At 37.7% G+C, this 27,113-nt stretch overlaps 1 protein-coding gene across 3 annotated transcripts; it reads right to left on the reverse strand.

Moving 5' to 3' along the window:
• Window positions 1–3,872: 3,872 nt before the first annotated feature.
• Window positions 3,873–26,876, reverse strand: LOC120626952 (saccharopine dehydrogenase-like oxidoreductase). 3 transcript variants are annotated; one of them, XM_039894767.1, is made up of 9 exons: window positions 26,692–26,876; window positions 19,162–19,330; window positions 13,160–13,347; window positions 9,290–9,419; window positions 7,458–7,560; window positions 7,072–7,158; window positions 5,163–5,547; window positions 4,806–4,900; window positions 3,873–3,983 (listed from the first exon to the last, which is right to left on the reverse strand). In XM_039894767.1, exons 2-9 carry the CDS (start codon window positions 19,328–19,330, stop codon window positions 3,884–3,886), a joined length of 1,257 nt encoding a protein of 418 aa, XP_039750701.1. In that variant the 5' UTR covers window positions 26,692–26,876; the 3' UTR covers window positions 3,873–3,883. The 3 variants fall into 3 exon arrangements, with proteins under 3 accessions (XP_039750701.1, XP_039750700.1, XP_039750702.1); XM_039894766.1 differs by having other exon boundaries at window positions 26,610–26,876; XM_039894768.1 differs by lacking the exon at window positions 26,692–26,876 and adding an exon at window positions 23,803–23,821.
• Window positions 26,877–27,113: the final 237 nt, after the last annotated feature.

Here is a 27,113-nt window from a genome sequence, read left to right on the forward strand (position 1 = left end):
TTTCCAGCGGGGATTCTGTAAATCTGATCGCTCGGCGTGATGCTATAAAAATTAAATGAGATGCTGGCGCCCAGCAACGGGACGTAAATAATATTATCACATTTTAGGTTCAAGAATATTGAGAATCTGTAAATTCGACTGCTTTGACTCGTCTGCAAATCATATTTCACTCAAGTCCTCCTCCTTTTGTTTTAAATTTGCCACTTTATCTCTATAATAACATGGGTGCCGCACCTACCCAGCTCTCAGGTACAGTACATATGGGCAAAATTTTGCTTAAATATAGCTTGTATGCTGAAGATAAACAGTAGAAACAGTATTTATACTGAAAACATAATTCAGTCATTAATTCTAATAATAGGAAGACAAAAAACATCATAATCGACATACTAACCCAATACTCCGAATGTCTGTGTCCCCCCTTATTGTTTCTGACCTCGCTTTTCCCAATAGAGCAATGCATAATGAGGTAGGTAAGTACAAAACAGCATTTTTTTCCAACACATCATAGATCGCTACAAACTATTATCCATACGTCAAATATGCGTATGTTCCTAAGAAATAAGCCAATAGATGGCGCTGAATGTAAAAAACGACTAATAATTTATTCTTAGGTATTAGTGTAATTTAATCAAATTTTGCATTCTAATGTAACTCATTGTACAATGTGCGAACAAAAGTAGAAAAGAATAGAAATATAATGGAAAAACTGCTTTGCAAGTTGCAACACAACACAATAGAGGGGAAAAGAAATGAAAATTAACGTACATCATACGAAGTTATGAAATTATCGTATGGTGCCTAACAATAAAATAAAACAAAATTTATTTATAAAACACTTTATTAACCATACTTATGTTAATTGGCAAAAATTACAAAGTTATTTACTTATACATTTAAGCAACGTGTGTTAACTTATAAGGCATTTGTCATAAGTACTGATAAGAAACTTAAAAAAAATAGTTAATTGTATTTTACTCATATAAATATATATTTAATATTTTCAAAAAACCTCTACTTTTATTTAAGGCAGTTATCAATCTGAGTAGTTTTTCATGTCACGGTGGAATAAGTGAAACCCTACTCCGACTATTATGCAATCTTAGACTGCGTCATCTTAACACCAGGTGACCACCAGGGAAAAAAAATTAAAGACATGAAAATCATTTTTTAATATCAAATTTTATGGTATACCTTTTGCTATTAAAATTTTCAGGCTGCCATGACACACATAATTCGGCCGATTGGCGCAGTGGGCAGCCTCCCTGCTTTCTGAGTCGAAAGCCGTGGTTTCGATTCCCACAACTGGAATTTTTTTGTGTGATGAATATGTTTTCTGCGAAATCGAGCCCACTTACGAGAGGGTTCGACGTACGACCCACTGCACCAGGGAGGTCGGTATACTTATTTGATATCTGTTAATTTGAGCTAAGTGTCATCATCACTACAACTGATGACGTCCACTGCTGGACATAGATCGTCTGTAGTGCGTTTCAAAATCCACAATCTTGGGCCACTTGTTTCCATCAGCTTTCATTGCACTCGTTTGATATGTCGTCTGTCCACCTCGTTGGGGGCCGACCTACTCTGCGTTTACCGGTGGAGTCCGCCATTCCTTGGGACTCCAACGTCCACCGGCTCTCCGAACTATGTGCCGCGCCCATTGCCACTTCACCTTCACCACTTTAGCTATATAAATAATAAATAAATAAATATACTACGATAATACACACATCGCCACCTAGCCCCAAAGTAAGCGTTAGCTTGTGTTATGGGTACTGAGCTAGCTGATGAATATTTTTTTATAAATATATACTACACATAAATACTTATAATATACAGACAAACGCCCGGACAATGAAAAACATTCATGTTCATCACACAAACATTTTCCAGTTGTGGGAATCGAACCCACGACCTTGGACTCAGAAAGCAGGGTCGATGCCCACTACGCCACTCGGCCGTCAAATGGTTATCGCTAGTTCTACTACGGATCTCTTCTTTCCTGATTTGATCACGTAAATATTCTCCTAACATAGCTCCCTCCATGGCCCCCTTGACTTTTTATGGGGACCATAGTAAGTGACCACGTTTCAGATCCGTAAGACATCACTGGCAACACGCACTGTTCGAAGACTTTCACCTTCAACTACCTTAAGTAGTGTTACTTAGTTGTGTATTTTCACTAAAACTAGGAATCGCCTAAATCGAATGCCTCATGATTTAGGCGATTTATATGGAAAAAAAACGATTCGCCAACCGTTAGGTAATAACTAATAACTATTGGTCTTACGTCTAGGAATATCCTCATATAAGGCGTGAGATATTTAGGCATTGATCGTCGTTAGTGAAAACGGGCATCCGTTCACTAAGGTGTAGAACTTAATTTTTTTAAAGTTACAATGGCTAATCTGTGTAAAGCCAGAAGGGGAAAAAAATGTTTGAATTGTTTAATAATAAAGATATTTTTTTCTTTGTAGTTTTATAATATCTTCAACTTTCACATTAAAACATGTGGCTGCGTTATTATACTATTAATTAAGTTTTACGGCGTCTTTACGCGACTAAAAAACATTTCATCATAATAAGTACCTAACACATAAAATATTGTTTCATATCGTGTAACGATTAACAATGTGATAAATGTCTTTATTTATAACGATAGTAATAAATTACATCTGTTAGGTCGAGGACAGTAAGACAATGTATCGTCTGTTACTGAATATGTAGGTTTGTCTGTCCTTCATTTTTGCCCTAACTAAGCAACCTTTTAACATGATGTTTTGCATAGAATTAGTTGAAAGGACGAAGAGTAACTTAGATAACATTAAAAAATTTGCATTTCTTACGAGCGGTCATTGTTACGAGCACCACCATGGGGCTATCCTAATGTTTTAGTAGTATTTTGAAGTTGATCTGATCAGTGGCGTTCCTAGGGTCTTGAATTTGAGCACTCCCTGTTACCTAAAGGACAAGTTTGAATCGTGATGACCTCTAAAAGTCACCATCAAATGAACCCAGAACGTCCCACACTCGTCACTGGCACCTTTTTTATAGTGTTAGAGGAGATAATGGTAGACATAGTTTTCTCGACGTGCATATGCTAGCACTACAGATGACGTAGTCGGAGCGCGCACAAAACGTCCCTTGATTAAATTTGTTGTGGTAAAAGTGCATAAAAATTATAACGAATTTCATATACATGCAATGCAATGCATTTATAACTTTTTGGTACTACTCTCAAACATCTATAATATTTCGTATGTAGCTTACTTACACTGTTATGGAAATATTATAAATTAGTTTTTTTTATGCTAATTTTCATTTGATTATAGGTTAAAAGCGCATTTTTAACATGCGCGGAATTCCCGCAGCACGGCAGGAGACAGAAATTATATCCCCGATGATATCCAAGACAAACATCCCCCGATTATGACAAAGTTATCCCTTGAAATAATCGGAGAAATTCAAGCGTACACCTGACAAAGCGACAACAACAGCGACTAGGAGAAGTTTACTCTCGTTTATTATTAAAATTATATTATTTCGATATCATTTCTATTTGTGTACCAATTCTTGGTGAGTTGATAGAGCTGTTAGAGAGGTAAAAATTTCATTTTTATTTGTTTATTTATTTGTTTCAGACAACTAGGTCCATATAAAAACACATAAAATATACGATACAAAATTAATAATATAACAATAACAATAATTTGATACGCTATATAAATCTTAAGATGTGATAAATAATTATTTCCCCGAGGAGAAAAATGTCTCCTGTCCAAGATAGTCGTGCTATTATATTGGAATTAATTGGCCGATGCGAAACCTGCGGGGGATTACCCGCGGGCAACGACCAATGAAAATGCGTGTAGACTGTCGTTTATTTGTCATTAACAATCTCGAACTTCAGATTATTTTCACACAAACGTTGGATAAGGCGCGTGTTTCGGAATGCTACTCCAGTGGTCACCACGCCGCCCCTGAAACAATTATGTTTTTTTAATCCCCCGAAGCAAAAACGACGCGTACACGTACGTGCGTGCTTGTGTGCGTGCCTGCGTGTGTGCGTGCGTATGTGTGCACTACGAAGTGTTGTTCAGTTTATAGGCAATGGTTTTCCACTTACCATCAGGTGGGCCATCTACTTGAACCGTCAAATTGGGAATAAAAAGTGCCCCGGTTAGACCAATCGTGATTAAGATAACGGGATATGATTTTTTGAATGGCCTCTCGGCTCTAATGTTACTAAGAAACTTGGGTTCTTAATAATAGCAGCGCACAACGTCGGGATAGTTAAGCAGTATTTTGGCATGAATCCCCTTAGAGCATCTTTTAAATACCAGCTACTAAGAATATACAGCAGCCGTGTACTTTGTATACGACTAAGTAATATTGAAGGTTTCTCGAACAGGCGGTTAGTCACTTCTACTTTTAAATGTTGACAGTAATTATTTTACCTCTAATGTTGCAAACGTTTACCATAAAATGGGAAAATGGGAAAAAGTGTGAGAGCTAGAATATATATAGTTAGAATAAACTTAACAATATTTTTTTTCTTTTTATTTATTGTAAAGTTAACATCTACTGAGGGTGCTCCGGTTTCGGGGCGAAACGTGCGTAGAGGGTACATAGCCGAGGATCTGTTTGGTGTAGAGTATACGGATTGAAGTAATTATAAATTACACCATACAGATTCTGCTGCTGTTCGCGGAGTATAGCAAATGAAGCTTAGTTTTCATAAGTTTCTGTATGTTCTAAATTCTGTGCCAGCTTCAAGCAATGTAACAATGTGTCGCACTCACTCTTTCGGCATGCTGTCCCGCTCGCGCAGGATGGTGAGTGCGCAGTGCAGTAGCGCCACCACCGTGGCGCCGTAGCCGGGGTTCACGCCCGACACCTGCGCAGCGGCTGAGGTTAACACGCATCCAGCTCGTACCAGGTTAATATCAGTTATTCAAATTCAATAGACAGTGGAGAGAGGAGTGGGTGTGGGAGTGGATGTAGTCGTGGGTGTGGGTGTGACAGTGGCAGTGGGTGTTGTTGTGGATATGGGAGAGGGAGTGGCTGTGGGTCTGGCAGTGTATGTTGCAGTAGATATGGGAGTGGGTGTGACAGTGGAAGTGGGGCTAACTTGTAGTGGGAAAAACCTTAGGACTTACCTGAGCTTTAACCTTCTTATTGGGAGGCGTGGCTTCCACATCCGCGCCCGCCTCCCAGCCCTCGCCATACAGTTCAAACTTGAAATGCGTATTTCTCGTCACCTCCTCACTCGGGCCCCTGGCCACCAGGCCCAGGGAGAACACCCGCGGGTATTTGAGCAGCAGTCCCCTGGTGAGGCTGAGCTTGCTGAGCAGGAAGAGGAAGGCGGCGGCGAGCGCGACGGACAGGGCGGTGAGGAGCGAGGGGAACTTGACGTACGTCTTGATCTGCACGGGCCGCTTGTGCTCGTGCTCGTACAGGTGGCGGTGCGTGCGGTACACGACGGACGAGTCCGAGCCGGGGAACGGCAGGCACCAGCCGTCTTCCCTGGCGTGGATTACTGACCTAGCGATAACATACAATCATTTGTGTTCACGATAAGGTATTGTTTAGCCTCCTATTATAATACTAAGGATTACATGTATGATAAAAAAAATTGGTTGTCTGTAAAGTCGGCTTACTGACGATAGTTGAACGTGACGACGTCGTAAGAAAATACTGATGGAATGGTTGCATTTTTCAAAAGAAAATTTTAATTTTATTTGTTTGATAGATATTATCGTTGCTATAAACAATTGACACCACATTCACTTCTCACTGCACTTCATCCTTGCCACATGTAAATGTATTATTGTATAGAAGCTGTCCACGCGGACTCATCGCTCCGCGCTCTCGCTTGCACTTCAAGCCTTGAATGGAACGCCTCAGAGCGAGGTAACGCCGCATACGTCATGTTTTTTCGTGCGTGCAGCCGGCTCCATCGATTATAAGACGTTGTCACGTCAAAAAAAGCTTGGGTATGAATTCCTCTGACTTCATAGCTCAACATTAACTCGACTGTGAAGTTTTAACAAAAGCTGGCTAAATTTGTTCTGGGCTCTTCTTACGACCAGGGTGCGTTTGGAACCCTCGTAGCTTTAGGTTTAAGTTGGCAAATGAAGTTATCACCATCCCCTTACAATTATTTAAACATATATGTATGAACGCTTCATAAGTGCCTGTGATAAGGTCTACATGAATGAAACATTTTTGAATTTTGATTTTGAATTTGATTTTATTCCTTCACATAACTGTTTTTACTTCGTCTCTTTGAAAAACATACAGGATCTTACATCTTAATCTTGTGGTCTCACACATGTATTTTTTTTTATTTTTACGTTTTTGTAGTAGTAGTATATATAGATTTTTGTTACAAAGTAATTCCAGTGTTAAGAACACGGTTACCATCAGATAGGTGGATCATTAACTAGAATTATTACTATTTTTTCTGATGTTATATGTGTATGTGTTAAATTTAGGCCCTTTTAAGCGTGTATATAGTTTGTAACATGTGTGTTTTTTGTATTCAAATAGAGAGAGATAGTTTTCTAAGTCCTAGGCCGTGGGTTCGATTCCCACGACTGGAAAATGTTTGTGTGATTAACATGATTGTTTTTCAGTGTCAGTGTCTGGGTGTTTATCATAAGTATTTATGTATATTATATTCATTCAAATATTCAACACCTATCTTAATACCCATAACACATAATAAGTTACGCTTACTTTGGGGCTAGATGGCGATGTGTGTATTGTCGTAGTACCTATATTTAGTATCTATTTAAAAAAAAAAATGGTATACATTACATTCCAAAGCGAGACCTCTAAAGTGTAATACAAGTCTCAGAGACAATAAATAACCTCTAAACCTTTGAAGTATAATATCGGTTTTGGTTTAGTGGTTGAATATATCAAAGTGTAAATGAAAACCGATATTACAATAGATAAGCACCAATGCGTCGAATCTCAGGAAGACCGTTTTGGTTGTCACCGTATAATTTTGTATGAATAATGCGCAGTGTGACAGCAGAACTGTCCAGTAAGTTCCCTCACCTCGGTAACAACTTGGGCTTGAAGGTCGGCAGCCTCTCCGGATACAACTTTTTTCTTAGAGCAGGTAACTCATTGTAATGCGCAAGACTGAAAGCAAATTTTCGGTTATTGAATATTTATATATTAGTTTTATCCCTCTATTGACTTAGAAATGAAACGATAAGGAAAGCGTGAAACAATATTTGGCATATTATGGTAGAGTAGGAAAAACACTAATAAAAGCCTTCGGCTCGAGCGCTAATGGTGAAGTCCGACTCTACTGATTATTGAATACCCGTAGATGAGTAACTCCCGAGTGCCATCGTTAATAGCGCAGATTATCTCGCCTTCGGCTCGGGCGCTTGTGGCAAGGTAGGGCTCCACCAATTACACATTATAGGACATACCCGTAGATGAGCGACTCCCAAGTACCATAGTTGATAGCGCCAGACGTCCTGCCTTCGGCTGGGGCTTGAGTGGTGAGGTAGGACTCAACTGAGTTCAAAGTACCTGCAATGGTTTTAATTATGTACTTTAACTATTCCACATCACTTCGGCATTAAATTTTTATAAGAAATAATTTACGTGGCATTTGCTTTGAACGAAAAATATACGAGTAGGGTCGTACATGAGTTAAGAATTCACAATACGGTTAAATTGAGTACCTTCATAAAAAATACTTTAGCAATAAAAAAATACAATTAAGGTAATTTAAATTTAGATTTTATTTAGTTTATTTTAGGTTATATTTATATTTTAAAGAAACAATATTACTATAAAAAAAATATAAAATAATATTAAGGTAATAAATTAATACTATTCTAAAAACCTGGCCGCAAAAAATAGTAAAAAGAAAAAATGTATTCAACGTGTAACATAATTACGAAATAATAAGGATGTGTTATAGTCGTAAAAATGTAATAGGCCCGTTTTTACATTTGTCATCGCGACGTAACTAGTTATGGAACCATAAGACTCTGTACTCGATACTCACGATAAATCAATTCAAGTTTGTATCAGTACTTGATTGATATTATTATGTATTGTAAAGTGTTCGTTCGTTCAAAGTATTCCTTTAACTTCACAACCAATACGCGTGACTGGCTGTTGATTATACGTCCACTTTTCAACATGTTGAAACAGAGTTAGTACTATATAACAACAAACACAAAAATCGAGTCAAATCACTATGTTTAAATTAATGTCCAAAATAGAAGAGCCATAGTTAACGTAATAGTAAACAATATATATCAAACTTAAACGAGCGCACAGTCAACTTTACAAAATGAGGAACGAAAAACTGTGCAGTGCGCGCGGGAACGCTTCAGTCATGTGCCGCTTGGTCAGATACATCAGCTCAGACTCATTATTTAGAACCCATTTTGAGAACCAAGCTCATTCTTTGCAGTAAAGATAACTACACAATATTTAATTTCGATATTCAGTAAAAAAATGGTTACAGCTCTAGTATAAAAAAAAAAAAAGACTGAGAACGTAACTGTTTTCGGAACGTTTCGCAACAATTATAAATTGCATGCTACTATGAAGTAAGCGCAAAAAGAATACTCGCGATATATTCTTTCATATTATTTAACGTCCCAAAAAAATTTACGTATTTTTTAAAACACTCTATGTAATTGATTTTTATTTTTTTGTTTCTTTCAGTTTCGTTCCAAGTTACATTCTATGGTCTTGCACAAATGTCAAAACGGGCCTATTACATTTTTCCGACTATAGTATATTTCATGAGAAATCCTGTACAAATATTAAATAATAAAATCAAAGGAAGGTTCCATACAAACGAATTCAAAACATTGTAAGTGTTTACTCGTGACAACCCTATTGGAGATAAACGATCGACTCGCGCATAATACCTAAGCTACGCGACGTGTACCTCATGAACATAATACAGTGACAGGAGTCACATGAGCTGAGAGTATCTGATTCCTTTCACTAAAAACTATCGCAGTGGTTTACTCAAAAACTATAAGGTTTTCAGTTCACAGGTAAGTCTCAGAGAAAGTAAATAATGAAACCTCTTAAAGCCTGCGAAGAATTAGTTCGGTTTTCATTTATATATTGTAAATGTAACTGTCGTAAACGCAGTGACAGACACTAGCTTCAACGGTGAAGGAAAACATCGTGAGGAAACCTGCATGCCTGAGAGTTGTTCACAATGTTCTGAAAGGTGTGTGCACGGGGTGGTTTAAGTCGCACAGTGAGCGGTGTGTGCGGGCACCTCCGAAGTGCCGCTGCAGGTGTATGACGCCCAGGTCGTTGGGCACGCTGTCGAAGCCGCACGCGCTGATGACGAACACGCCCGCGTCGCGCGCCTGCTGGTCGTACTCCAGCTGCATCGACTCTATGAACTGCGGAGGAGACGTGGCCTTCGTTATAAGTTTGATGTGTGCGCGCGTGTTATGTGTGTGGGTGTGTGGGTGTGTTTGGGTGTGGGTGTGTGTGTGGGTGTGTCAGTGTGTATGTTTGTGTAGGCGTGTGTAGGTGGGTGTGGGTGTTAGTGGGTATCTGTGGCATCCTACCTCCCGAACGGATGAATAATAATATTGAAGGGACGTTCTTAGAGACGTAGGTGTTCGGGAGTGTGTGTAGTAGTAGTAGAGCTTTTTGTGACAGAGCTCATCCGGGAAGTAATACCTCAATGCTTATTTCTCATTATTTAGATACCAGCTTTTTAATCAAATGAATTTTTACGTTAAAGAGTAATAAACATCCATCCATCCTTACAAACTTTCGCATTTATAATATTAGTAGGATAAGACCACGATCATTAAAGCATATATTCATTCATTCCTTGAAATATTTATTAATTTATGGGATTCGCACCTGAAACCGTGAACCGTAGTCAAACATGCTAACTGCTATACCAACAACGCAATAAGGCGCAACACGTGTATGTAGGTCCAAGTACAAAGCAATTTATTGTTTCACCTTGACAAAAATATTATTATTTTAAATTTTGGAGCACCTCGATCAATTGTTACTTTACACCTCACCTGTTCGCGCTTTGGTCTTATAAGTAGGATGTCCCGGGGTCCCGCTGAGGCTATTTTTGAATTTTTAGTTTTTTTATTTTGACGGCCGATTGGCGCAGTGAGCAGCGAACCTTTCTGAGTCCAAAGCCGTGGGTTCTATTCCCACAGCTGAACAATGTTTGTGTGGTGACGAATGTTTATCAGTGTATGGGTGTTTATCTGTATATACGAAGTATTTATGTACTTTATTAATAAAAATATTCATCCGTCACCTTAGTACCCATAACACATATATACGTTTGCTTTGGACTACATGGCGATGTGTGTATTGTCACAGTATATTTTTTTAATTTTCTCTTGTCTGGTTTAATTTGAGGCTACGGCCGTGACTATTTGCCACCCTTCCGACAAATACGTGCCAAACGTTTGCGTGTTTAGGCACGACTCGACGCAGTGTACAAACAGTAAGGGTAAAGATTGAATACTAGAATTATATACCTAACAGATAAGCCCGCCTAACATCTAAGACTGCAGTGGAAAAAGAACTTCAAAAATTTTGAAATTGAATCTCATGCACCTCTCAACTGTTATTTATTATTTACGAATATATTATAGGTAGGTAGGTACATTTAATTTTACAACTCTACTTATTCAATGAATTGTCGATCGGCACAATATCGTGGTTCAAAGTGCAAACAGACAATCGGAAACTGTATTTGGGGAACTTAAAACAATACTGGTCGTTAGTCACCAATCATAAAGCATGGTTTATACGAAACCAGTGGGCTGGCGCCAGTTTAGCAGACGAGCCACCGCTGGGCCGGCCCTTGCTGTTTAGACGAGGCCATTTTCGTTTTGATGTACCTAGTAGGTACTAGGTATCGACGTAGAACAGATGTTATGCTTGGTATCGATACTTTAGTATGGATTGAGAACGTAATGACGTTGGATCCTACATTATGACACAATGAACCCAACACTTCGGGTGATGAAAAATGAGTGCCTATTTAACTTTCGTTTATCTTACTCATATTTTAAATTCTCCTGCCGGTGTACCGACACTAAAAAATTGAATAGACTATAACTGTATCTGCTCTGGATCTGGAAACTTATTTAGTGGCCAGTTTCCACAGTAGCTCGACAAATTTTGTGACAACTGAGATCAAAAATTATGGAAAAGCTTTATAACGTGTGTTTTCAAATAAAGATATTCTATTGTATTCTACAGAATAGTAGTAACAGTTTATCAAGCCAATAGAAGACATTCTATTGGCTTGATAAACTGTTACTACGAGGCCAATACCAATCCAGTGAGACTGGCTTCGTGTAAACTACGCTTAACATAAATTAACCAACGAGTCGGCCGCGCCGCATAACTTATTAAACTTGGGTAACAATACATAGCAGTATTGGACGAGAAAGTACCTTCTTACATTGCGTGTCTACGAGCAACATTCCGATCCGATCAACACGCTAATAATCGTCCAGACAAAGCAAGATCTAAGTGGTACTATCTACTTAGATCTCGGTACAGGAGGGATTCTCCATATTAAATGAATAAATAAATAAATAAACATACTACGAAAATACACACAGCGCCCCAAAGTAAGCGTGGCTTGTGTTATGGGTGCTAAGACAGCTTATGAATATTTTTATGAATATTATACACATAACTACTTAAAATATACAGATAAACACCCAGCACTGAAAAACGTTCATGTTCAACACACTAACATTTGTCCAGTCGTGTCGTGAATCGAACCCACCGTCTTTGTCGCAGAAAGCAGGGTCGCTGCCCACTGCGCCAACCGGCTGTCGATTAATTTATTCCTCTATTTCCTCCCTGGATAATTAATTCCACTAGAGCAATGTTATAACTCTTAGTTAAGGGTAGGCCTTTTATAACTCTTACAATGCCTATCCTTAAGTTTTTTATAACTCCTACTGGAGATTTTCTTCATTTTATATCATCTGCATACCCTGTGCATACCCTCTATGCACGCCACACTGTAGAGATGTCGCTAATGCCGCGAATGTTTTGACTAGTTAGGAGACTACGTAGAAAATAAATTATTTTTTTAACTATAATTACCGTCGTTAGTATCATTACTTTTGGATCACCCCTCGTATTATAGCTGACCCGTGCCCACTTAATTGTAAGTGGGCACGGGTCAGCATTAATATGATAAAGCTTTTGAACGCGCTTTTGTTTGTTTAGTCGAACGCGCTAAGTACGCGCTAGTAGAATAATAATTTCGCAAATTTCGACTATTAAACTACAGGAAAACCTAGCGAGGTTTTATTCTTATTTTATAGATTTATTTAGATATTATTTTAATGAATTACACTCGATTAATAATTTTTTAACTACAAAATGCAGCAGCTTTTTCGCCTAATCTAATTCCTATTTTGAGAGTCATCCTTTTAAGCTGAACTAAGAAAATTATATTCATTGAAAAGACAATGTAACATCACGAGTACATTTTTTTTATTAATTCACTTGATTGTTACCGTACGTTGTTGTGATTATAATCATCTCAACCTTGGTTATTGTGGACAATTAATAAATCATCATCCCTACTAATATTATAAATGTCAATGTAAGTTTGTTTGTTATTGTTACGCTTTCACGCAAAAACTACTAAACCAATCATCATGAAAATTTGTACACATATTCTTGGAAGTGTTAGAAGTAATATAGGATACTTTTTATCTCGATATAAAGCTCGGTTCATTTGGGAGAGGGGATGAGTGTTTGACGATTTTACACCATAACTCCGACAAATTATAACCGATTTAAATAATGATTTTTGTACTATAGAGGTTATAATATGTGTTTAATTTTGCCCAAACCGTGGTTGAAGATAGAGGACAGAACTCCTCAGCGGACAGCAGCAAACCCCTCATTTAAGCGGCTTAGCGATACTGAATACTTTAAATTTTTTTGCGCGACAACTAAATTTAATGCCACATCAAAAAACAAAATCAAACGCAGACGAAGTCGCGGGCAATAGCTAGTAATTATATAATTTACTCGCATAGTGTAGTCTTGCATTTGCATCTATTCTCGCATCTCATTTGGAATGTACTCCAGCAGCCAGTCCCGCTGTCATTACCTGCGGCTCCCCGCTGACGTCGACGTAGTGCGCCTTGCCGTCGATGGCGGCTCTGACCACTGGCTCGCCGTAATGGCGGTAGGGCCCGCAGCAGTTCACCAGCACGTGGGCCTGCGAGCACATCTCCTTCAAAGACTTCTCGTCCCCAACGTCAGCTACTATGATCTTCACTGACGATAAGTCTTCACCTGAAAATAATAATGTACACTTAAATTTCAATGATGCCATTTATAGGAGGATATACGTTTAAATTTAGCACTAGTACATTGACTATGACATAAATATTTTGTTACTGGTCAGGGGATCTTTGATGCTCACACTATGTTATATTTGGTCACTTTGTTATATTTGGATCTCAATACACGTAAAAGACCTATTTTTTTTGCTTCTACCGTGATTCCTGAACATATATTTCGTCTTTCCGAGTCTGAATGAAATGAATGAAATGAAATACACTTTATAGACCAGGGTCGATAATTTTTGAAACGAAAATAAATAATAGTAGGACGAAACCCGTTAAAAAAGGACGAGAATATAACAAGAATGAAAGGAAAAATAATTTAGGGCGATCTGAGGTCGGGAAGTGGAAGGGGGTTAGTTTTTAAGGGTGAGAAACGGTGTTTCTACAAGTCCTATGGAAAAAAATTAAATGAAAACTTGTAGGTAATAAAGAGACCTACAACTTTTGTAATTACACTTTTTTCACATAACCTTCGTGCCACATGTGGCTAAGTGGGTCTACAATATAACATTTATATGTTTTTTCATTTTCTGTTTAGTTTTGAGTTATTGTAACCTGTTGATTGTCAATAAAATAAATAAAATAAATAAAGACTTCAATGCCTCAGAAAATCGAGGCCCAATATTTGATCAATTCCCTTTAATGTCTGGAGTTCAATGTCGATGCGATCTAAGATGGTAGCGGGCTAACCTGTTACATTAAACCTATACCCCTAATCGATTTCTAAGTGGCGCCGTACCGAAACGATAAATCGCTTGATGGCATATTTGTTGTGTGGTGGTAGGTTAACTAACCACAGTTCGTGTCTCCCGGGTGGGAGACAGACCAGTCCAGAGAAATTCAGAAAATTATTAATTCCCAAATTGCCACTATCATTCATCACATGGACCCATTACTGGCCCACTACAGGGCACGGGTCTGCTCCCACCACGGTGGTAGTCCACCACGCTAGCCCAGTGCGGATTGGTGGACTCCACATACCTTTGAGAACATTATGTAGAACTCTCAGGCGTGCAGGTTTCCTCACGATGTTTCCTTTCACCGTCGAGCAAGTGATATTTTTAATTACTTAAAACGCACATAACTTAGAAAAGTTAGAGGTGCGTGCTGGGATTCGAGCTCGCCCCAAAAAGTAAAGTCGAGCTCCTACCCACTGCGCTATCACCGCTTCGCCACTAAACCGGACATTATACCGGGCATCAAACATTTTATGCGATTGCGGCAATCACGGTTGATAAGATGTCGTTTTCAGTTTCAGGTTAGACATTATGCCCAAATGTATATATAATAAAATAAATAAATAATAAATACCCCAAAGTAAGCGTAGCTTATGTTATGGGTACTTAGATAGCTGATGAACATTCTATGAATATAATACACAGAATTACTTATAATATACAGATAAACACCCAGACACTGAAAAACATTCATGTTCATCACACAAACATTTTCCAGTTGTGGGCATCGAACCCACGGCCACGACTCAGAAAGCAGGTTCGCTGCCCACTGCGCCAGGCGGCCGTCAAATATAAAAAACTGCTCCTTTTCAGGACGTCGATAAATAAACAACAGTAAGTAGGTATTTAAAGATAGCGACCCGACGCTAAGTACCAAAGGTCATTCTTATCAAGGTGCAGTCAATTATATACCTATATGGCACAAATATACAGCTATACAATCAACTGCAAATTAAATTATACCAGCTGTGGCCCACGACTTCGTCCGCGTTTCTAGGGTTTTTGTTTTTTAATCAATTTGCTTAAAATTATCCTATGTACCAATTTATGACGTCATCCGGACGTGGCCCGCCAAACTTACTAGCCAGACAGATCAGCTAGTTTGCCCGTACATTTGGGCTGGACGTTTTAGTAAGAGACCCTTTTGATGAAATATAAATAAAATCGAATGCCACGGCAGTCTAAGTAGTTTTTTTTATAATCAGTCAAATGAAGCCATCCATAAAAATAAATTCGATATAAATATTTAAAATCTTTTTGCGAAATGTAAAAAGCCTAAAAAAAGCCGGACAAATTGGACACCGTTTTTTTTAACCGGACACGCAATCAAAAAGCCTAACTATTTCCGGCTTTATCCGGACGCCTGGCAACGAGGTAAGGGGTGGCCACCTCCAACTAAGTCTGGGCTAGCATTGAAAATTTCTACCTACTAACTCAATAAGTAATACCTAGCTACCCAAACGTTATTGGCTTGACCGGGGATTCAAATCCAGGACCTCGTGATCCTAGTTAAACATTCTAACCACTAGGCTCAAAATAACTCTATTAAACTTTGACGGTCGATTGGCGCAGTGGGCAGCGACCCTGCTTTCGAGTCGAAGGCCGTGACTTCGATTCCCACAGCCGGAAAATGTTTGTGTGATGAACACAAATGTTTTTCAGTGTCTGGGTTTTTATCTGTATTTTATAAATATTCATGTATAATTATTCATCAGTCATCTTATTACCCATAACACAAGCAAAAAAAAAGCTGTATACTTCAGGTTAAAACCTGGTTGTTTTTCATCTGTTAGCATCTACGTGATGGACTGTATCCCAGGGTACGAAAAAATGTACAAAGCTTCCGATATTGGATAGAAGCAGGCGATACTTTGCGAAAATCCATTATATATAATTACACCATACAGATTATCCTGCTGTTCGCGGACTATAGCAAATTAAGCTTAATTTTCATAATAAAGCTTCCGATTTCTTAACAACGAGTACTGAGTACCTAGAGCAAAGAGGTTTGGAGGCCATAGCGTATTTACACTCAGTAGTTCGAAGTTAATGTAAATATGGAACGGAGCAATGGTACCAATGGACTCATTAATGCGCATGCCCCGAAAATAGAAAGCACTGAACAAATATTGACTTTGCCGCCAACGGATTTCCTTAGTTAAAAAAACATTCATTATTTTATGGAAGTTTTTACGCTAGGAATTATCATTAACCCACTACTGGTCCATTACAGAGCTAGGGTCTCCTCTTAGAATTGGAAGGGTTCAGTCCACCATGCTGGCTTAGTGCGGGCTGGTGGACTCGCCAACTTTGATCATCGCCCGTACCCACCAACCATCATTGGAGCATCGAGGTGGGTCTTTGCTAAACCTTCTCTCCTATGAGTGACGCGGTCTGTGCCTAGCAGTGGAACGTTAATAGGCTGCGGATGATGATATTTTATTGGTAAATTAAAAACGCACATATCTCCGAAACGTTGAAAGTGTATGCCGGGAATCGAACATGGCGGCTATAGTGGCCACTAGTTTATCATTGCGCTTTTACACTACTGGATAAAAGCGTGATGCCATCTTTTATAGTAGTAGGCATAGAATTAAGAATATACAGAACACTAATTTTGTGCTTGCAGTAAACGTTTTAGAGGTTAAATAAGAACTGTAACCTGTTAAAAGGTATGAAGTGTCTAATTTGAGAAGCATTGGTTTTTGCTGCTTCTATATTAGTCGTGTACACGGCTTCTGTATGTTTTATGTTGTGTTCTCTGTTTTTTCATTTCCCTCCGACTAAAGTAAGAGGTGCATATTTCTAAACATTGAAATACTGGAATATGGTAATAAAGTCTAAAGTAAGACCTAAGGAATTCAGTTACCGATTGAGATCGGAATGACTAAGTGAACAGGTTATACATACCTAGTTATTACTTAGTAAGCAACTTTGCTATGAATACTTTGAAGTGCTTTGCAAACATAAATAAAATATAAATAATTGATAACACAATATTAGATCTTTACATATGAAATTGGCGTTTTGTAAAGGAGGGACATAAAGTCTATTTTTTTTTAATAAAATTCATTAATTTAGTCAAAGTATTATTTTAGACTAAATATTATAAAGTGCACTTTTGCCATCCCATAGAAGATCCCTTTACTAATAAAAAAACCATTCGGACGGGAACGAATAAAATCTTTCAAGGCGCTTGGACTGTCCCATCTGTGTTGAATTCTTTCCCTTGCCAGAAGTTATCTAAATATCGAAATAAATAGTAATCTGTTGGAGCAAACTCCGGGGAGTACAGTGGATGTCTAAGACATTGCTGTTGTATATCGTCTGAGACTCCTCTAATTTGGTAGCCGTCTAATGGGCAGTGTGTGGTCTAGCGTTGTCCTGAAGCAGCAGAGGCCTAGAGCGATTGACCAGCCTTGGTTGTTTAGCAGCTAGCTTTTCCATCGTGGTTTGCAGTTGCTGACAATAGACAACCCAGTGTAAACGACACCGGCACTAATACACCAAACCCTAACAAATATTTTTTTTGAGTTTATTTTCGCTTGAGGCAGGATATGGCTGTTTCATCAGGGCGTATATATGGCGTTGACTGTTTCCGATTATCATATAGGATCCACTTGTCATCGCAGGTAATGAATGATTCGATTTAAAATCCTTTCATTATTGTGCCGGTTGAGTAATGTAACACAGGAGTCGACGCGCTTTTGCCCTTTCCTGCACTCAATTCTAGGGGTACTCACTTTCCAAGCTTTTTCACCTTCCGAATTAGTTTCAAGTGGATTAAAACAGTTTTATCAGTAACACTGCAGCCTGCAGCTATCACCGACGTGGTTTGCGACGGATCCGCTTTCACAATAGCCTTTAATTCCTCATTATCAACTTTGGGGCTTGTTTTGCAGATCGAAATTGTCAGAACGTAAACATTGGAACCAAAAACGCAATGTGTTTTCTTTTGCGACATACACTTAATTATTCCTTCGAGCTATCCTGCAGCATTGATGTCACGATGGAATTCTTACTTAAATATAACGCGATATTCCAAGTTTAAATTTTGTAAACTGAGTAACGCAAAGAAATAACCAAAAGAGGAACAAGCACGAAGAGTAAGTAAGCTAGACAAATTAAAAATTTTAATACCTTACCAAAGAATAGATATTTGAGATCAAATGGGCCAGTATAACAAAACGCCAATTTCGTAATATGTAAGGACCTAATAATATTTCTAAAAAAATTCAACATGCAGATGTTTATATCAGCAAAACATCTTTAGATTAGTAGATACAACAAACACACACCATTAACATTTTAAGTGGATATAAGTTATGTAAATAATTTTGTAAAACCACAATGACTAATATTATGAAATCTAAGCGGTAGGTACCTATACGATTTTGCAAAAAAGTCTGCCTGACTTTTTTACTGCTGTATCAGCCATCCGCAGCAAATCCTACAGCTATGTAATTTAAGTCTCACGTCCAACGTTGCAACACCGAGGCCAATTTAGTCAAGTGTATCTTAAAGACGGGCGTGTCTCTTGGAGACACTTAAATTATTATTGATAAGGAAAATGAAATGTCGGAGAGCATTTCAGATCAGATATTTGGAATTGTTCTGAATAAAAAACTTTACCTGACCCTAATCCCTATCTCTACTAATCCCTACTTAATATTATAAATGTCAATGTAAGTTTGTTTGTTACGCTTTCACGCAAAAACTACTTAACCGATCCTCATGAAACTTTGTACACATACTCTTGGAAGTGTAAGAAGTAATATAGGATACTTTTTATCCCGATATTAAGCTCGGTTCTTTCGGGAGAGGGGATGAAAGTTTTTGGCGATTTTACACCATAACTCCTACAAATTATAAACGATTTAAATAATTATTTTTATCTTATCACCTGTTTAAATTTGTATCCTTTCACCGGGGAGAAAACTGTTCTTTGACTGTCTTACTCATGCTAGCTGTGCTGAGAGTGCTCCGGATGGTGGGCCGGTAATGTCCTAGTAATGAATACGTACCAGTCGCCTTGGAGGTCTCGTCGAGCATGCTCTGCAGTTTGTCCCTGGAGCGGCCCGCGACGCCCCACGTGAGGGCGCTGTCGGCCTTGCCAACTCGCACCAGCTCCCGCACGGCGTGCTTGCCCGTGAAGCCGGTCGCGCCGAATATCACTATACTTAGCCGAGACATCTGGAATAAAGGTTTCAAATTAGATTTGTTAAATTCAAATTCAAAATTTCCTTATTAATATAGACCTATCACAGGCACTTATGAATCGTTCATACATATATGTTTACATACCTAATTGTAAGGGTTGTTTTTTTTTTGCTCTCACAATCTCACAGTAAATTTATATTAAGCTATGCTTTTTACCCAAGCTTTTTAATCTTTTAAGTAATCCTTAATATTATAATAGGATTTTTCTGTAATCTTACGTTTTATATAAAATTTGATCTTATTGAGAGACATCTCAAGGATTTCATTTGGCAATTCGTTATAAAATAATATACAAAATATAAAATAATATAAAACAATAATATATGTTAGATACATAGATAGATAGATAGATCACACACACATAAACACTTTATTGCACACAATTAAGGGATCAAGATAATAAATATTGGAAACAGTAGGTAATACATAAAAAAATAAACATGCGCAATCGCGGTCTTATGGCTTTAAGCGGTCTCCTCCTCTCGACTGGCAGGATCGTGCAACTGTTGTCATCCTTAGCCCCAAATAGCACTGAACATTGCTAACCAGAAAGTTGCAAAAAAAGTTAAAATTTAAGTTGTTAGGTTTTTTTTTTTGCGTTATAATATTAAAAGCATTCCAGCTTAGATGAAAAACAAAAGTGAAAAAGTCAGTTCGGGTCAGCGCGGGCATCAAGAACGGGTGTTTGTCGTGCTGACGTATTAGAAAAGGAATTTAAGGATTGAATGGTGGATGCAAACGTAGTTTTATTGATCCAGAAGTTCTCCTTACAGAATTGTTATCAAAAACACAGACTTCTGATAAAATATAATACCCAAAAAACTATATATATAAAAGAGAAAGTGTGTGGGTGGTAGTATATAGTATTGTCAAGCGAGCCACAACACCGAGATGACGACCTCGACCAGTCTGTCAAGACTGAAACGACTAAGAAAAAGAAGAAGAAGAAGTGTGGGTATGTTCCATATAGGCTCCGAAACGGCAAGACCGATTTCAATTAAACTTTCAGGGAATCTCCGGATTGACCTGGCGAGTAATCTGTAAAGTTTGGTGACGATCGGAGCACTCCTATTTTTGAACTGTCAAACTGTCAAATACAGCTTTTATTTACTATGATGATATTCTATTGTTGGGTGTACATGGGTGTAGATAATGATCTTCACCCGCTAGAGAAGAGAATAGAATAGAATGAATACGGAGAGAAATAAATGATTTAATATATTATGAGACTTAAATTAACAATTTAATAATGTAAGTTTATTGTTTAAATAAAGCAAAATCTAGCCCGGCGAAGCGGGCTGGGTACGCTAGTTTTAATAAATAACAACTTTGCTAAGACACTAATCATCAAATTACAGGTAGAGTTATTAAAGAAAACGGACGTAAGGCACGTATGTATTTGACAGATAGGTCCATAGTCCATACTTGGACTATGGCAAAGGTACTAATAGGTGTTATTTACCTATTATCTAGCGTTGCTCATGATACAAACTTGCGAGTAGGTAAATACAATGATTGCATGCACTAAGTGACTTATAATGACCCGCGGAGGAAACGTAAGGCTACATTCACGCGGCATCATACTGAGGTTAAATAACGTAAAGTGTATGAAAATACATCATTTTTCAATTTAATATTCTAGTCAAATTCATCAACTTACAAAGTTATCTATACTTTTCCGTCCGCAGCACACACAGTTCCTCACATACACAGTTCAGCACAGTTCCTTTGGGAGTGGGGGTAAATGTGTTTGACACTTTCACACCATGGCTCCGTTAAATGTTTAACCCATTTATTAAATCCCTTAGTCCGGGATAAGTTGTAATATTAATTTAGTTTTGCCTAAATTCTGCAAATACTGAATACATAAGCTCGAATTGCCACATATAATATGCGGACTTCACTGCTAGGCCTGTATAAAATAATGTTAGAAATTTTCTAGTTTATCCTTTAGCATACGATTTAACTAACAATTCCATTTCTATTCTTCCTTTAACGATTACTATTCTTTGTTGGATTTTTTATTATTATTCATTTATGCACAAATGTTGGTTGTTTTAACTTTCAAAGTCGGGCACCCATCCATTTACTGACTTGGATCATCGTCGCTTACCCAACGCTATCGACTAATATGAGGTGCACATTATTTGAAATAGGGAATTAAAAGAATGTTTTTTTTAATTTAATAATGCTCTTGACAACGTCTGTAAAATGTTACCGGTTTTCAATGAAGCGGCGATAGCCCTGTGGGTAAAGCTTCGGTTTCCCGTTCGGGGGAACCTAGTGCGATCCCCGACATGTAGGTACACTCCGTTCGGAGCTAGGTGCGTTTTTGATTAAAAGCTAAAAAATATCACTTGCTATAGACGGTGAAGGTAAAAATCGTGAGGAAACTTTGTTTTTCTTTAATATAAATGCCTATTTGTATAATATATCTTCAAATAATATCTGTATATATCATTTAATAATATATCTATACTTCTATACTTAATAAAGAGGTGAATTTGTAACACTAAAGGTAACCTCTGGGTTACCTAGGTAATCTCTGGGTCTACTGAACCGATTTTGAAAAATCTTTCACTTATACGAAGCCACATTATTTGTGAGTGCCATAGGCTATATATTAACCTGAAAAGAAAAAAACTTTTCGCGGTAGTCGGATTTGCAAAGTAAATCGGTCGAACGAAAACTCTGTAAGTTCTAAAAAGCAGTCTGCGACAACATACCGACTAGTTTTTAAGGTTTACTCATATGTGGACGAAGGACTTTATAATATCATAACTTTTGTTTTAACCACACCCACGTCCCACACTCGTTTTTCTCGTTCTTCCGAAGGTTGTCTGGTAGGAAATGCTATAGCATTAAGTCCGCCTTTTGTAAACCGTTTTTCTTTGGTTGTGCATGCAATAAAGAGTTTAAAATAAAGAGAGGGCGTGTGAACTCTACCAATCCGCGTCTTTAACAGTTATTCATTGTAAAGTCAACACAGTGAAGAAATTGCTTTTAACACAGATTCTCCTGCTTTTTGCCGAGTATAGAAAATTAAACTTTATTTTTGTAATATATCATGGAATTCCACAAAGTAACGCCTGCTTCTGTCCGATATATTTGGACAGCCTACGGCCTAAACGCTTCTCAATCTGCTCTGGTGACAAAGTCAAAGTCAACTCAAAATGTCTTTATGCAAGTAGACCCATAGATGGCACTTAAAATGCGTATATTACAATATTAATAATGTGTACACGGTAGTGAGTTAATGGCCATAACCATATTCGTAAACTTAAAACTAAAGCTACGAGGGTTCCAAACGCTTCCTGGTCTTAGAAGAAGCCCAGGTCAAACTTAGCCGGGTGTTTTTTTCATTTAAAATTATTACCTGGTTCGGGCAATAATTCACACGCAAGCTTTTTTTATCTATTACATAGTCTTTTATACTATAACTGGACTTTTCTATCAGATTACGTTTAATACACAATGGGTAATTTATTGTAAAATTATGAATTAATATCACGAAATCTATTAATATACTATATTTATATCAGAATAAATATGAATTCGTCAGTTAGGAAAACGTTTTTGAAATTTAATTTTAAGGGGGCCAATAAGGATTTGAAGTTAATATAAAGTTTAACTTAACGTTAGCGAAACTGCGGACAAAACTAGTTGTGAGCTAAAAGTTAAGTTATTTCCTTAAGCATACCAACCCACTATGAAGCAATACGTTGGATTTAGAGCTAAAGCTTAGGCTCGTCCATCTATTTGATGGCCAGCGTGGTAGACTACGGCCTTAACCCTTCTTATTCTGAGAGGAAACCGGTGCCTTGTAATGGGTCGGTAACGGGTTGATAAGGTTCAAGGTTACTCTACCTAGCTCATAATATTCAAAGTTGTTTTTTTATTACATTAAGTACTGCTATTTTTTTTATTTTAGTCTGATAATTTGCGAGTATTTTTTTAGTAACTCAAAAAAAAAATTAAGTTACTTTTTTAAGTATAGTACCAATAGCACATAATTAAGACAATACAGAATTCTCATTCAGCCATTATTGCATGCATGCAGTGCATTGTGTGCAAAAACAGTGAAAACGCCCCGCGCACGTCGTTTTTCACACCCGCGAAATGTTGCTAGCTCACAAACTTTTTCCAATTTTACTATTTTCCCATCATCCGCAAATGCTTTATAGGTAGTAAAATAGCGTTTATCTTTGCGAATTATCTTCGCAGCTTGCGTTGCATTTTTCTTTTATTTTAATAAAATTGAAAAATGTATCTTTCTTGTTAAGATTCACTCATTTTGCCAGAAAAAAAAAAGAAAACTGGCTAAAACAACATTTTACTACTTTGTTTCTTTTTTTTTTAATGTAACCTTTTTAATGTCATCAAAACCAGTCGGATACAAATAGTACAGCCGTAGACAAGCTTAGCGGTTTTTAAATTCGACTTACTTTAGAAGTATCTTTTGAGGATCTTCAGCAGAACGTTTTTAGTTACAAGTACGTTACAAGTTTTCAAGGTACACTTAGCATACAAAGCCCATTTAACCTGTCTTCCCTCGTTGTTGGTCTCAGCTGCGTTTTCACGTGTCTGGGACCTTTTAATTGTAGCCGTGGAATAAGGCATCGATAGTAAGGGCACAAATCACTTTCTGATAAAAAGATTTTGCTTTTTGAATTATGTAATTGTGGCACAAATCCGCTATTAATGAGTAAACTACCATTGTGAAACTCTACTGAGTTCTGATTGTAAACTGTATTAAAATCTCACTATCTCTACCATCCCGACCACATCATCGTTGTAAAAAGGTAGGTAGGTAATGACGTCACGTAGCATATAGGACGTCACGTACCTAGGTCTTGATTTCATAATATCCTTGACGGCTAAAAATAGCATTCAGTGGGAAGGCGGATGAACACGTATTTGGTAGCACAACGCTACTAACAACAATGAATCATTTATATTATAAACGGGAGGGCTAAAATTCGTTAGTAATGCATTTTTTCTTGACCTTCTGCCCCCACTCACTAACTTCCTTACATCATGTACATAGGTATGTCATCTGCATACAAAATTTACGGTCAGTTTTTAACTACGGCCGTCAAATTTTGCGTTTTGTATGAAGACGACCAGTTTGCAACCGGTTGAAAAAGTTATTGAATCTACGTGACGTGTTTACAAATGTAACTACATAGTTCTAATATGACCATCATCTCGAACAGTTGGCGAGTCACTTCATACCATTTAGCAGTTGACATTTTATCTCTAACGTTCTAAACGTTTATCATTCAACATTCCGCGGGTGTGAAGTAAGACGTGCGCGAGGAGTTTTCACTGTTTTTGGACACAATGTTATACATATAATAGTGGCTGAATGAGGCTTCTGTATGTTCTTAATTCTGTGCCGCCTACAAACCGATTAATGGTATAGTTCTGCCATTGCTTGAAAGTAATGGCAGAACTATAGGCAGGTTAGCTCCGTAGCGGCGCGGGGGGGGGCTCGGCGCGGGGCGTATTGACCTTAGGATCCTAAAATAAATCGATCCTCCAAACTATACCCCACCCATTGCCACGTCTTGGGCTATACATATACAACTCAGGGGGTAGCTCTGATTCTCACCATCATCATAATTATCAACTCACACATTTAGACGGCCCATTGGCGCAGTTTGCAGCGACCCTGCTTTCTGAGTCAAAGGCCGTAGGTTCGATTCCCACGACTGGAAAATGTTTGTGTGATGAACATTAATGTTTTTCAGTGTCTGGGTGTTTATCTGTATATTATAAGTATTTTATGTATATTATTAATAAAAATATTCATCAGTCATCGTAGTACCCATAACAGAAGCTACGCTTACTTTGGGGCTTGATGGCGGTTTGTGTATTGTCGTAGTATATTTATTTTATAACTGGCTCACTACAGGGCGCGGATCGCCTCTCAGAATGAGAAGAGTTGGAAGTATGAATCAGAAGGCTGTAATCCAATACGCTGACAGAGTGCGGATTGGAAGGCTTCACACGACCCTGAGAACGTTATCGAGAACTCTCAGGATGTTTTCTTTCACCGTTAAAGCAAGGGATATTTGATTGCATGAATTAAAAACGCACGTAACTCTGAATAGTTAGAGGTGCATGCACTCTAGTTCCACTAGATAAGAAATTTCTAATTTGACCAGGTCAAGATACTCTGAGTGACTATAACTTTCTGTTAAGACCCACAGTCCCCATAGTTAGTGACTATGGTTCAAAACCATGAGTCATTAAAGTGGGTAAATAAATATGTACCTACTTATAGTGTTTGTTATTGCCAGTGACGCATTTAAATTAGGCCCCTCCTACAGATTAGTTATTTATAGGTATCCGTTGAGGAGACCTTTAATCTACCTCCGAAGATCTTTATCAGATCCTCATCAAATGGTTATAGGATCAGCTAAATTGCAAGTCTTTCCACATTAAAAACAATCAGCTTAGATAGATTAATCTATGTACCTTTAAATACCTAGTGAAGTCTGAAGTTTTCTGGAAGACAGTCTCAGTCCAAAGTTTTACTTGAATGTACCTACCTAGGTACTTAATACAGACGCGAATTTGTCCGCGTGAAATTTCGATAGGTTATCTCGCGGGACTATTGATCTAATGATCGATGTATTATATTAAATTATTGATTCATAGCAGTCATAAACACAAAATAATATTGGGACTTGAATCGTGTACCCTCGCAAGAGAGAATAAAAACCTAATTTTATTTACCCAATAAAGTGATTTCTGTTTATCCGGTTAGAGTTAATTTTTGGAATGGCAAAACCTATTTTGACATAACTTTTACATACAAATCAGGAAATAATATCATCTCAGAAAATAAACCAATAGAGAAAAAAACCAATAGAATGTGGCTTTGAAAGTTTATGATCGTCCTCTATGTATCATAGCAAAAATTCTTATTAAATTCGCAGGAAATCGGGAATTGTACGTAGTCTTCGCATAATTTTCGATTTCCTGTCGTGTCACCTTTTCTTTTATTACCTATGTGTGTAATTAATCTCATACCATAAGTGATAGCAAAGTTACGTCATGCAAGTAAACAATTTCATATGGATCAATAAAATATACACCGCATTAGGTAAGCATAAAAGCAAAATACCTACCTAACTTTAATATCAAATGATTTTCAATATACTTCAGGAAAATTAAACCCGTAAGTATGGATTTTCTAGGAAATAACTACTGAATATTATTCTGATAAAATATAGGTACTCACATTTCGTTCCGATTATAGAATAAACCACATAAAACCACAGTTCACGATAACGCAATGCAGTAAAAACTGATTAGATAGGTACCGAAAATACCAAACACTGTAGAAGCCGGCCGGTGCAGCGGCGTCAGCCGTCAACAAAACAATACGTGTAAATCACAGTTCAATTGATGCCCGGCACAGTCAGAATACAGCCGGCGAACAGATGGGATTATTGAATATTTTCTTTCACAGAGTAGAGCGGCACGACAAAAATACAAAACGCGCGCCAATACCCGTAATGTTGTAGTGAGGTTGGTAACCCTGGTATTCGCATTCCTCTTTGAGACGGTCAGTGACGTGATTGGTCAAGCGATATATTAAGCATCGTACTGGCCTGTAGGCTCTTACTGTACTATCAACATCTGAAGTTTGCAGTATTTTCCCTAAGGGCAATGCTATGAATGATTCAATTTCATAACAAAAATAAAATGCCACTTGTAAAAAACAACTAGAACATTTGTATAA

Source organism: Pararge aegeria, chromosome 10 (assembly GCF_905163445.1).
Source record: "Pararge aegeria chromosome 10, ilParAegt1.1, whole genome shotgun sequence".
NCBI classification, from domain to species: domain Eukaryota; kingdom Metazoa; phylum Arthropoda; class Insecta; order Lepidoptera; family Nymphalidae; genus Pararge; species Pararge aegeria.

Bases quoted from the DNA above. Each gene is read 5' to 3' on its own strand.
- LOC120626952 (XM_039894767.1), bottom strand. From the start codon at position 19,330: ATGTCTCGGCTAAGTATAGTGATATTCGGCGCGACCGGCTTCACGGGC. The intron at 13,348-19,161 runs GTACGTATTCAT...TATTATTTTCAG, and splicing joins CGAGACCTCCAAGGCGACTG to GTGAAGACTTATCGTCAGTG. The intron at 9,420-13,159 runs GTAATGACAGCG...TCTCCTCCGCAG, and splicing joins ACGTCAGCGGGGAGCCGCAG to TTCATAGAGTCGATGCAGCT.